The 16,443-nt window shown below is 37.2% G+C and overlaps 1 protein-coding gene across 3 annotated transcripts in view; it reads left to right on the top strand.

Annotated features, from left to right (window-relative positions):
• The window catches only part of DCDC2 (doublecortin domain containing 2), a 164,313-nt gene extending 148,249 nt beyond the window's left edge, over positions 1-16,064 (top strand). For all 3 annotated transcript variants that reach the window (XM_081055436.1, XM_081055438.1, XM_081055437.1), the window contains exons 10-11: positions 10,612-10,914; positions 13,890-16,064. In XM_081055436.1, coding sequence (XP_080911562.1) covers positions 10,612-10,914; positions 13,890-13,994 — 408 coding nt within the window. In that variant the 3' untranslated portion in view covers positions 13,995-16,064. The remainder of the gene's footprint in view (positions 1-10,611; positions 10,915-13,889) is intronic.
• The last annotated feature ends 379 nt before the right edge of the window (positions 16,065-16,443 follow it).

The raw sequence follows: 16,443 nt of genomic DNA, 5'->3' as shown, positions 1-16,443 counted from the left end.
TCTACTTCCACAGAGGACTCACCCTCTCTTTGCTTCTTCCCTCAATATTGCCCTTTGGAAAGGGCTGAGTTTGGCCTTCCTGCTTTGCCACCTCCAGCCAGAACCTCTTTCATTTATAAGGAACCCAACTTCCCTAGTCTGTGCCCAAAGGCTTTTTAAGGAAATTGAGGGGAGGGGAGACAGAGGGAGAGAGAGAGGAAAGAATGTGAATATAAATATGAATGTGTGTGTGTGGGGGGGAGGGAAGATAATGATGTTGGAAGGGCAGCCATAACACAATGTCACAGACTGGATGGCTTAAACAACAGAAATTATTTTTTTTTATTGTTTTAGAAGCTAGAAGTTAGAGATCAAGATGTCATCAGAGAGGGTTTCTTTTAAGATCTCTCTCCCTGGCTTAGAGCTTGTGTCTTCTGCCTATGTCTTCACATAGTCTTTACTCTGTACATGCCTGTGTCTTTTTCTTACAAGGACATCAGTCATGTTGGATTAGGGCCCACTGTAACGACCTTATTTGTAACTTACTTATCTCTTTAAATTCACATTCTGAGGAACTTACTGGGAGTTAGGATTTTAGCATATACATTTTGAGAGAACACAATTCAGCCCCAATCAGTGAGAAAAAGGGATTTGTCTCTGATTAAATGTTGCCTGATAGGTCAAAGAATAATATTCAGGGAACAGAGTTAGCTTTTAGAGTCTGTGTCTGAAAGAGAGATGATCACCAATTATTAGAAAGGGGGCAAGCAGAGACTTGAAATCCAGCTCAGCTCAGCCAGTGCTTCTGCCTCACTAGACCAGTAGTCATATTTAGGGGTGAGCTTATTAGGTGACTAGTTACCATGGTGAACAGTTTGCAAACAATCAGGACCCACTGTCTTTTAATTGGAACCTTTGTGGACTTTATTTTTTATGACACAGATGGAAGATCTTGTCACCTACTAGTCCTATGCCCCTTGGCAAGTTGCTTGACTTTTCTTCAGGCTGTTTCCCACTCTGTTCAATGGGGATCACGATGCCTGCTCTCCCGCTTGGGAAGATGTAGTGAGAAAATAGATACGAAAGTGCTTTCAGAAGCATAATGTGCTACATAAATGTCTGTCATTATTAAACCCCTAGCTGACTGTTGCCTACCTGTCATTCCAACTGAAAACAAAGTTGTGTGTTACCTAAGTCCAAATATTAATTTGTGGAAATCATCCTTGTTTGGTATCTCTTTCTGGCACATTTGTATTACTTTTGAGACTGGATAACAATTCAGAAACAAACAAAGGTTTTGAATAGTAAATTTGTTGTGAGGAACTCGGAAGCCAAGAATAAACACAACTAAGACCAATGATAGTTAGTTTATGTAAATCACACCTAACAGTCTAATGGACCAAAAGTTGAACATTAACCTGCATTTTAATTGTGTTAACTGTTAAGAGCAAGACAATAGCTTAAGTGTCTTGATATTATTATATTTTTTTAATTAAATTTATTGGGGTGACAATTGTTTGTAAATTTAAATAGATTTCAGGTGTACAATTCTGTATTACATCATCTATAAATCCCATTGTGTGTTCACCACCCAGAGTCAGTTCTCCTTCCATCACCATATATTTGATCCCCCTTACCCTCATCACCCACCTCCCACCCCCTTACCCTCTGGTAACCACAAAATTATTGTCTGTGTCTATGAGTTCTTGTTTCTCATTTGTTTGTCTTGTTCTTTTGTTGTTTTTGGTTTATATACCACATATCAGTGAAATCATAGGGTTCTCTGCTTTGTCTGTCTGACTTATTTCACTTAGCATTATACTCTCAAGATCCATCCATGTTGTCACAAATGCTCCTATATCTTTCTTTAACGCCGAATAGTATTCCATTGTGTATATATACCACAACTTCTTTATCCATTCATCTATCGAAGGACATTTTGGTTGTTTCCATGTCTTGGCCACCGTAAACAAAGTTGCAATGAACATTGGAGTACACGTGTCTTATAGAGAAATGCTTTCAGATTTTTTGGGTAGATACCCAGGAGAGCGATTGCTGGGTCATATGGTAATTCTATTCGTAATTTCTTGAGGAACCTCCACACTGCCTTCCATAGCGGCTGCACCAGTCTGCATTCCCACCAACAGTGTATGAGAGTTCCTTTTTCTCCACAGCCTCTCCAACACTTGTTACTATTTGTCTTGTTGATGAAAGCCATTCTGACTGGGGTGAGGTGACATCTCATTGTGGTTTTTATTTGCATTTCTCTGATGATTAGTGATGTTGAGCATTTTTTATATGTCTATTTGCCATTTGTATATCTTGATATTATTTTGTGTTTGTTTTCATGAGATTCAGACGGTATACTGCTCTAAGTAACCTACTAGGTTACAATTTCATTAGTACAAATACTGTACTATAATATTTCATCAGACAACGTCTCAACTCCATTCATTCAATGGCAAGAAAAATGGAGTAACAGCAATTTTATATACACACACACACACACACACACACACAATGCCAAAAAAATGTATGCACATTTTAAGAAAGGAAAAGACTATTAAAATCACACTGATGGTAACCACTTTGAGCTCCTCTTATAATTGCAGAAGTCACATGTGACTTGTATTCATCTTCTGTTATCAGTATATATTGAGTATTACAAATTTAATACAGTTTTTTCCTTTCTTAAAATGTGTAAACTGGGGTGCCAAAACAATGTGTACACATTTTAAGAGATGTTAACACTTTGGTCAACATTGTTCAAGCAGTGGTTCGCTGTAATCAAAAGTGTCTGGACGCTGATGGTAACCACTTTGAGCACCTCTTGTAATTGCAGAAGTCAAACATGACTTGAATTCATGTTTTGCTATCGGTATATTATTTCTTAAAATATATATACATTTCTTTGGCACCCTCTGTGTGTGTGTGTGTGTGGTCTGTGTGTGTGTATAGCTTGTAATGGTCTTTTATGTGTATGGTCTCCTTTGGGCCTTACTCTAATCCTATGCGGTCATTATTACCATCCTCAAATCCCAAAGGGAACCAACTTTGAGACCAGCAAGGTGAATTCTCTGGTCTGAAGCCATAGCGTAGCCACTGCCTTTCCACTAGACCACAGGTGCCTCATCCTGCACAGCATGTATTTTGCATTGCCAGCTGACATCTCCATTGCAGAAAACATCAGAAAACATAAGTCTTGTCCAGGAACTTCCCAGGGATCTTCCTCAGCTATGAACACACTCTCTTGGGATCACAGGAGAACTGGCTTCTGTAGGGATGAGAGATGCAGTCCTACGTGGAAGCTCTGCTTCTCTTGACTGTAGAAGGGACACCTTGGAAGAATATTTTTTTTCTCTGTTTCTCTTCCTCCTTCCTCCTTCCCTGAAACTGAATTTGCAATTTCTTAGTTTACCTTTTCCTTTGGTACCCCTGCTCCTTTCTCCTCACATTCCCCAACTCCTCCCTTTTGGTTGCTGTGTCTACTTTTCTTTATCTAAATTGTTAGACATCATCGGAATATTTGTAAGATTCCTTGAGGTGGAGGTGGAATATGGGCCATTGTCCACATGACATCCTTTGCTCAATGAGCTAACTCTGGTGTCTGGCCAGCTGTGACTGTCACCACTTTGCTGGGCAGTCAGACAGGTTCAGTTAAATAGGCAGAGGGTGAGAACTACTTGGGGATTTTGAGGAAATTAAATAGTTGGAAAGTTTTGGGTTATTTTTGAATGAAGGGGGGTGGGAACACATTATTAAAATATAATGTGGCTATCTAATAAGTATTTTTCTAGCACTTGGTATATTTCAATTCTAAGTAAAGCTGCTATTCTCAGATTTTTGTTAGTTCATTCATTCGGCTTTCTTATTCATTCAACACCCCACTGACCTCCTACCAAGAATCACCAGATATTTTGTGAAGGGAAGCTATATATCTGAGACATGCTAGGTGGCTGCCAACAGTCAAATTATGGAATAAATTATGAAATAAAGCAGGGAAATAACTTGAGGTTGGTTCCTCAGTTAAATGGCACATTCTGTGGGTGTCTTAGTAGACACCAAGAGGTGACCAGGTAGTTATATGTGGTGGTCAAGAGTTCAGGCATATGGCTTTAAAAAAAAATGAGTCTCATAATATAAAACAAACCATTAACTATCTTTTTTTAAAATTAAAGTTCATTGGGGTGACAATTGTTATTAAAGTTACATAGATTTCAAGTGTACAATTCTACAATACATCATCTATACACCACATTGTGTGCTCACCACCTGGTCAGTTCTCCTTCCATCACCGTATATTGGATCCCATTTACCCTCATCTGCCAACCTCCTCTCCCCTTACCCTCTGGTAACCATTAAACTGTTGTCTGTGTCTATGAGTTTTGTTTCTTCATTTGTTTTTCTTGTTCTTTTGTTATTTTCAGTTTTATACACCACATATCTGTGAGATCATACGGTTCTCTACTTTTTCTGTCTGACGTATTTTGCTTAGCATTATAATCTCAAGTTCCACCCATCTTGTCGCAAATGGCACTATTTCATCTTTTCTTATGACAGAATAGTATTCCATTGTGTATGTATACCACAATTTCTTTATCCAATCATCTATCTGACGACACTTTGGTTGTTTCCATGTCTTGGCCAGTGTAAATAAAACTGCAGTGAACAATGGAACACATATATCTTTACGGATAAATGTTTTTAGATTTTGGGGGTAGATATCCAAGAGATGCTGGGTCATATGGTAATTCCATTTTTAATTTTTTGAGGAATCTCCACTTGCCTTCCATACTATCTTTAAATATATAATCCTGTGACATTTAGTACCCTCATAACGTTGTGCAACTATTTACCTCTATGTAGTTCTAAAACATTTTCATCGCTCAGAAGGAAGCCTCATACTTACTCAGCAGTCATTCCTTATTCTCTCCTCTACTGAAGCCTGGCAACCACTAACCTGCCTTTTGTCTTGATAGATTTACCTATTCTGAATGTTTCCTATAAATGAAATCATACAATATGTGACTTTCTGTGTTTGGCTTTGCGTATAGCTCTTTAGCTCTTGGCCTGACTCTCCGGGTAGAGCTGTGCTAGCTATGACAGAAGCGTAGTACTGCCCTTGGCCTCCAAAGAATCCCATTCACCTGGGTAAGTTCTCCTTCATGAGAAGCTCACTGCCAGGACTGGATATCAGTTCTGGGCTGTGTTAGGGGTACCAGATTCCTCTTCGACAGATAGTTTTTCTATAGCAAGAGAAAGGGGAAGTATGCAACTCATTCATTCTGCCTCTTGTATTTCTCTTTATCCTAAAGAATGACTCCCTCCCACAGTGGACACCCACATTCTCATAGAAGGGAGCGCTCTTTCTCTTCTTTGCAGGCCCTCACCATGATACAGATTTTCTCTCTGTATGTATGTATATGTGTGTGAAAACCAGCGTTCCTTCTGGGGATGACTTGATTGATGTATACACTGGAAACATCTTTAATAATTCAATGCCTGCTTCAAAGGAGATTTCACCAAAAAGCACATTGCTTTTCATTTATTCATTACAGCTCTGTCATAGCAGCCTTTTTTCTTTTTTTTTGCCCTGAATTACAGTATCATAGTAATAATACATTTTGTTCTACACTCAGGGTATTTTAAAGGGTTATAAGCCTTTTAACTAATGTTGCTGTCTTATTTAAATTGATCAAATTGGTATTTCAGCACCATAATCTTGCATTTCTTAAAGCTGAGCTAGCCAGATGTGAATTCATTTGATGACTACTGAAATAGCTGTGCTGGGAAAGTCTAATAGAAATAATGGTAGGAAAGCATAATTCTGCTTGTTAGTGATGGTGGTAATAATAGCAACGAGAACAGAGCCTAAATTTAGGACTGGGTGTCCCCTTCCCCTTAGAAAGAGATTAAGGTATTTACCAGCTCTCTGCATTAAAAAGAGAAACAAAAATATATGTGTTTGGGAGTTGTGAGTAAAGAAATGGGTAACACGGGAAAAACTATTGAAACCAATCATTTTACAACTTTCAGGTATAAATCCAGATGTCAAGAAAGAAAAACAGATGTTTTTCCATTTAGACAGAAGGCAGTCACCTTAACAATCTCTTGTAATATGTTCCCAGAGAAGCAATATCTAGATTCCTAAATGACTACAGTAAATTACATTTTTTTCTGTTATTATTACTAAATATATTTATTAAGAAATGGTGTATAACTTTTCTTTAAAACCCAAACCAAAAGTTGCTCTACATAGGGATGTTTAGGTAGAGTAAGTATTAATAACTATTTTAGGAAAGTGATATACAATTATTTACTTCTCAGAGATAATTTTTTTTTAAAAAAAATCTCTTACTGCCCATTAGTACTGTAGTATTTCTGGATTTTTTTTTAAAGTACTGCTTCAAGTACTCTGCCTAACAGTCTTTATAATGTTCCCTCCATAGATCACACCAAAGGTCTTAAAACAAATCCAGCAATGCTTTGTTCTCAGGTCAGTAATTACAACAGCAAAAGAAATGTTGCTTCCTGCAGATGTCATGTTTGCTGACTATTGAAGTACATAGGAATGTGCTTGCAGGAGCAACTAGATTCAAGTAGCAGCTTCTTGTGTGCCTTGTTTAAAGGAGAATGCCAGAACTTTGGGACAAGATGGCCTTGGGGTCAAATCCCAGCCCTACTTGCTCACCTATGTGTGATGTTGAAAGTGTTGAATGATTTCCCATTTTCCTTATTTGTAATGTGGGCATAAGAAGTGTGCTTCATAGGGTTACTGTGAAGGTTACATGAAATGATGACTCTGTAAGCACAGAGCATGATGTTTGGCACAGACAGGCGATGGATAGCTTCTTATCTATTCTCTTCACCAGCAAATACAAGTCTCAATGACAGACATGTGAGATATGGCAGCAGGCTGCCACACCCGACCTTGGGTGTCCCTTTCCTGACATGTACTCTTACTGCTTCTCTTCATATGCCCTATTATATCACGACTATTACTGCACTGCTCTGAGCTCTTTGCTGTCAGAGACTGTTGTGTTTGTCTTCCAATGTCCAGTGTCTGGAGTACTGCTTACCACATACCAGTGCTCTAGGCACATTCGCTCAAGCATGGTGACTGAGAGCCCCACAAAGGTCTTGTAGGGCCCCATGATGAGTATCCCCTTAAATCCCTCAGAGCCACAGGGAGGGAACCACCTGTGTCTGCACCTTTTCCTGGCCTCCTCTGACATGTTAGTGGAAAGCCACCCATGTTTCTCTGACTTAGCTCCTCATTCCAGTTCTCCCCCATGGCGTCCCCTCCCTGTTTTAGTGTCTTATTGAGAAGCCCCCTGACTTCCTGGTTCTGCCCCCCAGAAGCCCTTGCTCCTCAGTGATCCATAATATCATCTTTGGCCTAAGACATTTTTTCAGGTTTTTTGCTTTGTTTTTTAATTAAAATTTATTGTGGTGACAATGGTTAGTCAAGTTACATAGATTTCAAGTGTACAATTCTGTAATACATCATCTGTATATCACATTGTGTGTTCCCCACCCAGAGTCAGTTCTCCTTCCATCAACATATATTTGACCCCGTTTACCCTCATCTACCACCCCTGTGCCCCTTTACCCTCTGGTGACCACTGAACTATTGTCTGTATCTATGAGTTTTTGTTTCTTTGTTTGTTTTGTTGCCTTGTTGTTTTCAGTTTTATATCCCACATATCAGTGAAATCATATGGTTCTCGACTTTTTCTGTCTGATTTATTTCACTTAGCATAATAATCTCAAGATCTATCCATGTTGTTGCAAATGGCACTATTTCATCTTTTCTTATGGCAGAGTATTCCATTGTGTATATATACTGCATATTCTTTATCCAGTCATCTATCTGAGGACACTTTGGTTGTTTCCATGTCTTGGCCACTGTAAATAAAGCTGCAGTGAACATCGGAGCACATATATCTTTATGGATAAATGTTTTCTGATTTTTGGGGTATATACTGTGCTCCTATCTGTCACTATGTAGCAAAATTAACTCAAAATGGATCAAAGACCTAAACATAAGACCTGAAACAATAAACTGCAGAGAAAAAAAACATAGGTACTAAACTTATGAACCTCGGGTTCAAAGAGGATTTTATGAATTTGACCTCAAAGGCAAGGGAAGCAAAAGCTAAAATAAATGAATGGGACTATATCAAACTAAAAAGCTTCTGCACAGCTAAAGAAATCATCAACAAAATAAAGAAGCAACTAACCAAGTGGGAGAAGATTTTTGCAAACAATGCCTTCAAAAAGGGGATAATATCCAAAATATATAAGGAACTCATACAACTCAACAATAAAAAGACAAACAATCCAGTTAAAAAATGGGCAGAGGACCTGAACAGACATTTCTCCAAAGAGGACATACAGATGGCCAACAGACATATGAAAAGATGCTCAACATCACTAATTATCAGAGAAATGCAAATAAAAACCACAATGAGATGTCACCTCACCCCAGTCTGAATGGCTATCATCAACAAGACAAATAGTAACAAGTGTTGGAGAGGCTGTGGCGAAAAAGGAACCCTCATACACTGTTGGTGGGAATGAAGATTGGTGCAGCTGCTATGGAAGGCAGTGTGGAGGTTCCTCAAAAAACGAAGAATAGAAATACCATATGACCCAGCAATCCCCCTCCTGGGTATATTCTCAGGTTTGTTTTTATAAAGACAATGCCCACCCTTTTCTTCACTAAACTCTCCTCTGCTCATCACTTCAAGTGTGTCTGCCTCCAGGATTTGCCATGTTTGTTCTCTAGAGAGACAGGGTGGGCCATGGGTGTGGAGATGGGAACATACTGTTTTCTCTTTTTGGAAAATGGAGATTTTTTTCACCTTAATTCATTTAGGTCTTCTACATAAAAACCAGAAATCCTTAACAAGCACTGTGGGTTACATTTCATGAATCTCTTGTCCTTTAGTATCATCTGGGAGGTCTACTCTCTTCCCACCTTAGTTTCTGCCCTGCATTTGGACTTGTCAAGGGCCTCACCCTGGGCAGCATGCTTAGGGATGGCTAGGGCCCTGCCTACATTGTTGGAAATTAAGCATCTGAATGAAAATTTGAAAGGTGCAACCTCACTGTACTGTCAGTTAATCTGCATGATGACAGTCACTGTGTTTTTTGGAATATCTTAAGGACAACTAATTTTTTCCCTTCATTTTTAAAAGTACATCTTTGATGTAATGTAATCAAATTTGTGACTTTATTTTTGACAGAATATAGAAATTTTTGGTTCTAACTCTTTTCTCTTCAAAATAATGTTGTGTGGAATTTTATCCTGAACTTTTAGTCTATTCCTCTAAATTTCATTCCTTTTTCACTTCCAAAACTGAAAGCATTATGTTAACTGTTAAGACCATTAATAGTCCCATAACAAGCATTTGGGCAGTGCGAGGAAAATGGACTTCCAGAGCTGGAGGGAGGTCACGGTTAATTGTGTGTCTGAAACCCTCATTTTACAGATGCCGGAGGATTAAGTGACCTGTCCAATGTCAGACAACTAGAAAGAGGCAGGTCTGTGGTCCTAACAGTCTAAAAACTATTATTTTATTGGGAGCAATGAAGAAATATGATAGCTCCAGGAAAGAACGTATCATACAAATGAGAAGGGGTTTTAATTTAATTTAATTTTTAATAGGATTTGTGATGTGCCAGGCACTGTGTATAACTTATTTCATTTGATCCCCATGGAAGTTTTATTATATTCCTATTTTACAAGTGGGAATCTGAAACTCACAGAAGTTAGGTAACAGTTAGTAAGTGCCTGGCCAGTACTGGACTCTGAGTCTTTCTCTCTCCAAAGTCTTGGCTCTAGAATTTAGCCTCCTGCTCGCTTTTAAAGCAGCCTTACATGTATCCAAATAACAGTAAAAATGCCTAATTAGACTTTATAAAATATTTGAGCACTAATTATTTTTATAGAAAAGACTACTAGTTTTACTAGTTTCTTGGTCTCAGATCTGCGTGACAATCAATGTTAGTACCTGTAGGTATACTGTCAACTCTCTTGGGCATTGTGTGGAAAGCTGTCCACATCTGATGTTAGGAAACCTAATAGGTTTACATCTGGGGGCCATCACCATTGCCCTTTTTGTATTGAGAGATATAAATACATACCAGGCAGTAGGGGGGAGGATGACATTCTCTCCAAAAAGAATTTCTCTTACCTCCTTCTCTGGGCCAGACCCTCCACTAGCCATTGGCTAAGGACCCTGCAGTGTAGTTTCCTCCCTGCCACAGGGATTAAGAACATTGATTCTGGAGTCACACGCTTAGTTCTAATTCTGGCTCTTTCATTTATAAACAGTGAGATCTTGGGCTAGATATTTGATCTCTGTGTACCTTAAGTTTTCTCCTTTGTGAAGTGGAAATAATACCAACCTCACAGTATTGTTGTGAGGATTAAATGAGAAGACACTTGTGAAGAGTGATATTCAATAGGCACTCAGTAAAGGTAAACACATTATATACGGTAAAGTACTATGCAGGGGTAAGGGAGTTTTACTTCATTGTAACATCATATTACCTTATTATGTGCAGTGGAAAATCTCTGTTACACTACTGTGCTGTTATTCATTATTCCTTTTGATCCACTAGAGGCCAGCAGAAATAGTAGATGAGGAAGAAGATGGAGAGAAAGAAAGCAAGGATGCAGGAAAAAAAGAAGAGCTCATAGGACTGAATGGTGACGTTGAAGAGGAAGGAGATAGGGAAGCTGTGGCTGCCTCCAAGCAAGCCGAGGAGATCTTGGATCATGGGGAGGAGCAGGCAGGTCCTGCTCATGTTAATGGAGTCACCGATGAAGAAAATGGCGAGGAACTGGATCAGGTCAATAATGAGCTTCAGGAGGCAGTGGATGAGGAAATCAAGTCTCCAGGAGCTGTCAGTGAACAAGAGGAGGTATTTCTATTGCCTTTGCTCACTTGTTTGCTTGCATGAATGTGTGTGTGTGTGTGTGTGTGTGTGTGTGTGTGTGTGTGCATGCACACACTTAGGAATGATTTAAGCACTTAAGACTTGAATTGAAACCATTTATGGTCGAGTAAGGAAAGATCCAATATCATTTACTCAACTATATTATTTCAATCAGTTAAGAAGTGCTGTCAACCACATACCTGACAATCTATATGTCTGTTCATCCATCCATCCATCCATCCATCCATCCATCCATCCATCCATCCATCCATCCATCCGTTCGTCTGTCCATCCGTCCGTCCATCTATCCGTCCATACATCCATTTTCTACCTTATTGTACAAAAAATTTACAGAGGCTCTTAAGGCATATACAACAAAAGAGAGATGTATAAATAAAGTACAAATAAATTAAGACCAGGGAATATATAAACCAGGAAAGACTAACAAGACCAGTGAGACCTAGACATGATATAAAGAATGTCGTCTCTGTTGTGGGTGACTTCTTTGCTGTCTAGAAATACTAAAGTTTAGTTTGTTTAATCAAGCTTAAACAAATTAATTGAATTAAATGCTCGGTATACCAGGCATTTAATAATACATGGTTCTATTTTTCATACATCACGGGGGAAGAAATATGTTTTGAAGCCTACTTCCGAGCCTGTTTTCCCACCACTGGCCCCGGAGCAGGATATTCTCAAGTCCTGACGTTTTTCTATAGGATAGAGTTAGATGCTGATGAACAGGCTCAAGTTGAGTCTCATAATATAAGAGGCAGGCACACTCCACAGCATTGTCACCATCTGTTTGTGCCCTTTTTTCCTGTTTTCTATTTCTCAGGGCCCACCTCCCTCAAGGCTAGAACCTCTGACATGGGTCTAGGTCCATTCATCCCTGAAACTCAGTCTGATGAATGGGTTTTTCTTAATGATTTATTATTGGCTCATCAGTTTTGTCTTACTCAGGGAGACCAAGTTTAGTAATGGTAAAACTTTGCAAAATGTTTTTATGGCCAGGTTTCAATAACCAGTACAAAGTTATCTGTAATCCACTCTGTGGCTTACACAACAATATCTTAACATCTAAAGGGAAATGTTCAACATGTCTTTCATCTTTTCTCAGCATGAGGTAATCACAGTCCTAAGAATTTCCCATATGTAGTTCTACATGGTTATTAAAATTTAGCTAATATATACAAGTATATTCTGAAGTTGTTTGTAGCTAAAATAAACAAAAATAATTCAGTCAATTACATGACTCCCTTTACCTCCATAAGGAAACAAAACTAATTTCACAAGGAAAGCAAAGGAAAAAAAAATTCCGAAGGGAAGCAAAATCTCTTGTCTGGGGATTCATAGGAAGCACAATAATGTAGAGTGTCCTCGGTGTTATTTACATAGCAACTGCAATGGTAACTTTCATGAAGCTCTTTGTTATATATAGTGGCCTTTGATGAATGTTTACAGCATAAAATCAAGTGTAAATTCTATGTCAGACCTAGACAGTAAAATCCAAGTATGCATTTCTCCAGTGGTCTAGCTTCATTCAATGTTATAACCTAAACAGATTTTACGGAAGTAAGTAGAGTTCTTGCCCTTCCATTCTACAAATTTAACTTTTAAAAGTAGGCCTTTCATAGGAATTGGGCATTAGTAAAGATGAAGGTTATGTAATTTGAAGTATAGGTGTTAATATGTATTGAGGGCAAATCTAAATTCTTGGGAACCAAATGAACAAGTGTCTGATATGTGACTCATTAGTGATTTTAAGGTCAATACAAATGCTTAAGACAGAGCAGTTACCCACCAGAGATTCAATCTTACTTGACTTATCTCTCTTATAATGATGATATATTTTAGTTTTATTCTCACTGAAGTATTAATATACTCATGCCAATTATATGAAAAACCAGATTTATATGAATTATAAATTATACATTAATAATTAAGTTTTTCAAAAGGATTCTTTACTTATAAAATGAGTAAAAATTCACTTTACTATGTAACATTTTGTTCAGTGTAACAGTTCATAAACGAAATGTGATATGATCGTAGGAAAACAGCAAGATATACATGAGAAATACAGAACAATCAATTGATATTTACTGAGCTTATACTATATTCAAGACACTTCACAAGATAATGTGAAATAAGAGATAGTCCTAGTAATCTTATTTTCTTTTTTGGAGCATAACCCATGGCCTCTAGGGGAGGGAGACCGGGAGCCAGTCCTGTCCTGCACACACTGGTGGCTGTGGTGGGGGCTGTGGGGCCTCTAGGATTCCATGGAGCAGAGTTTGAGAAGCAGCTAATTCTAATCTCATTCCCTCAGTTTTACCCAGTCTAGTGGGTAAAAACAAATGGTAAATGAGACAGTATCATTAATAACAAATGAGAGGTCTAAGTGGCAGGGACAAAGGCTGCTGTTGGAGAAATGCTGCTTCTGTGTTTTCATTTCCTGTCCTGCTCTTATCTACTTGATACTTGATGCTCTTGGTACCATATTCACAAAGAATTTGTGAACTCTAGTAAAAAACTAATAGAAGAACAGCTGGTGTGGGGTTGGGTTAATGTGACAGGAGGGTAAAATTGCTGAATTTTTCTCTTCTCTTTTCTCTGAAAATGTTAATATGGAAAGTATAAATATACTGTTGAAAATAAAAGCTCAAAGAGAAACAAAGAAAAACATTGAAAAAAAATAAAGCCTGCAGCACAAGAAATGAGTCTGTGCCCTTAAAGTACATAGTGGATTATGGCCCCAGAAAGGGATTCTGCACCAATAGTGTTGAGACTGGCGTGTCCACTGGGTATGACAGACTGAAAAACAAAGGAACCCAAGGAACTGTTCTTAGTTGAATATTTATATTTTTAAATGGAATAGTAAGTACTTTTTTTCTTTGTGTGTTTTATTACCCTTGTAACTAAAAAGCTAAATATCTTTGTTTTGATCTCTTTTCCTCCAGGATGACTTAGACCCTCAAAGACCACCAAGGCCAGAAGTAAAAATCACTAGTCCACAAGAAAACGGTGACAACCAACAAAGCAAGGACTATGCTGTCGTAGCATAGATGATTTTTAAAAGAGTATATTGATTATACGAAAAATGAAAGGTCATACTTGAATAAGTATAGTTATTGCTAAACATGTGACAATATGGTTGAATACTACCTACTGAATTTTAAAACGAGAGGCCTAATGGAAAGACTAGATAACTTTGAATAGCTACTAAAGGAGAGTGGCTTCTTTTTATGGGATGTGTTTTTAAAAGTCATTTGGAAAAATAAGAGGGATAGAGGGGAATTTACACTGGAAGACAACTGGGCAATTGTTTTTGTAAAGGATGAAAAAGAATGGGATTATTCCTGTTGTACACTTGATTATAAATTTAGAAGCAAGATTATTAGATGTCAGGTTATGCTAAAGCGCTTATCTAAAAAGGCATAGAATATTAAAGAAATGATAATAGGAAGCATGTACTATATTTTTTAAAGCAATAAACTCTTGACTAAACAAATTGCAATTTAGTTTCAGAGATAATTTGGAGATGGCAATGGATTGAAATATTTCCATGACTTGTTGACATTCCTTCCTTTCTTCTTCCTTACCCAAATTCCACCTTAAAAGAATTAAAAAGAATGTAAGGTATTCATTTTGGAAGGAGGAAGTATTCATTCTGTGTATTAGTGATTAATATTGTAATGTTCCTCTCTTAAGCGCTTCAGATTTTAATCCTTGTGATTTTCATGACACACACTCAGGAAGGAATTTTAAAGGAATATCCAATTATATTACTGAGCCAGGCTGGATGGTTTCCAAATTCTGGTATCCTATGGATTTTCACTGATCCGGTCTGCCTTTACCGATAATATCCCTCTCTTGTCCCTTGTGTTACTATATTAGAAAACAACATTGGCTATTCCAAAAACTGAATTCTCTCCAAACAGTTGTTTTACAAAAAACAACAACAACAACAAAAAAACCCAAAAATCACAACAGTGTAATACAAAGGAAAAAGTAGGCTTATGAAGAGTTTGACACTGCTTACTTTCACTTGCTTTTTGTTTTATTTCTATTAGGACTGCCTTGTCATATTTTGTCCCTAAGGATATCAGCAAATATTTATTTTCAATGTTTACTCTCAAGCAAATGCCTTTCTATATAATTAGAAGTCACATGATAGAAATTGTTGAAAAAAAATTTAAAAATTGTCAAAATGAAACCAGTTCCCAATTACTATTTTGTGTGCTGATTAACTCAAAATTGCCTTGTTAGGTATATATGGGAAAAAACATAATTGTATTAGTTTTTTGCATTCTCAAGACATTATGCAGTTCTTCCTTAAGTATCCAAATAATATTTTATTATATTAGAGGATATTTTTGTTAATTATGTAGAAATTATAAATTTGAAATTTAAACTTCTAGTGCTTTCATGGAATTTATTATTAATAATAAGTACGAAAGATTTCTTTCTCCAGGTTTTATAACCATTTGGAATCAGAGTAGTCATATAAAGCACTTAATAATACTATAGAAAATGGATGTATATTTTCTAGCAGCTATTTTAATATTTTCCACAAATAGGAAGTATAAGCAGAGACTATAATGTAACAGTATTAGAAAGAGATCATGATATAAAGGTATGTTAATCTGGGAGGATGAATTATAAGTTGAGTACTATATTTCTAGTATAAAATCCAGATCGTGCTGTCTCCTAGTAAGCTGATTTTTCAAGTGAGACAATATGAAACACCATAGACTATGGGCAACAATCTTGCGTTGCTAGGAAAATAAAACTATCTGGTTTTATAATGTTAAATTCTCACATTATTACTGAGCCTGAGGTTAACTAATTTTAAATCATTTATAAAAATAAGAGATTAAATACAAGAAACTATAACTAATTATCAAGGTGATTGTCCTTTCTCTAATGAGTTTTTCTCTCTCTCTTTTCCGTCTTTAATAAAGATATTCTGTCTCTCTTTTTTCTCCTGTTTCTTTCTTCATCATACTAGAAAGCTTTGGTTTTCAGGAATATTTTAGGAGTCATCTTAATGAAGCACAATGTTATTTTATATGAAAAACAAAGTTAGGCATTTTAAGTATATTTCAAGATGGTGACAGGCCACAGTAACTAGCAAAAAATTGAAAACTGACGGTGTGATATTTCTCTTGTATATGCATGTATATTTTACCACCTGTTGACAAGATACAGTTGTGATATAACTTGAGGGGATAAACAACAACTAATCACTTTTTTTAAAAAAAGAATGAAATACTCATATATTGTCTAACCACAAAATAGATCATTCACAAAGAAGGAAAATTGTGGACATCATTTTGGAGATGACTTTAACATAAATGATGAAAGTTAATTCACCTCCCAAATGTGGAAATTTTCTTCATGGGAATGGTGACCTCATGGCAGAGTAGCTGCACAAATAAAATGAGACTCACTGCCAGGTTTGAGACCATTTGTGTGAGTGAGCGGAAGAGATCTTGGTTAGGCTTCAGGTAT

The sequence above is a fragment of the Rhinolophus hipposideros genome (genome assembly GCF_964194185.1).
Source record: "Rhinolophus hipposideros genome assembly, chromosome: 8".
In the NCBI taxonomy this organism is placed as follows: Eukaryota; Metazoa; Chordata; class Mammalia; order Chiroptera; family Rhinolophidae; genus Rhinolophus; species Rhinolophus hipposideros.
Note: the sequence above shows the minus strand (reverse complement) of the source record. Positions and strands in the feature narration are given on the sequence as shown.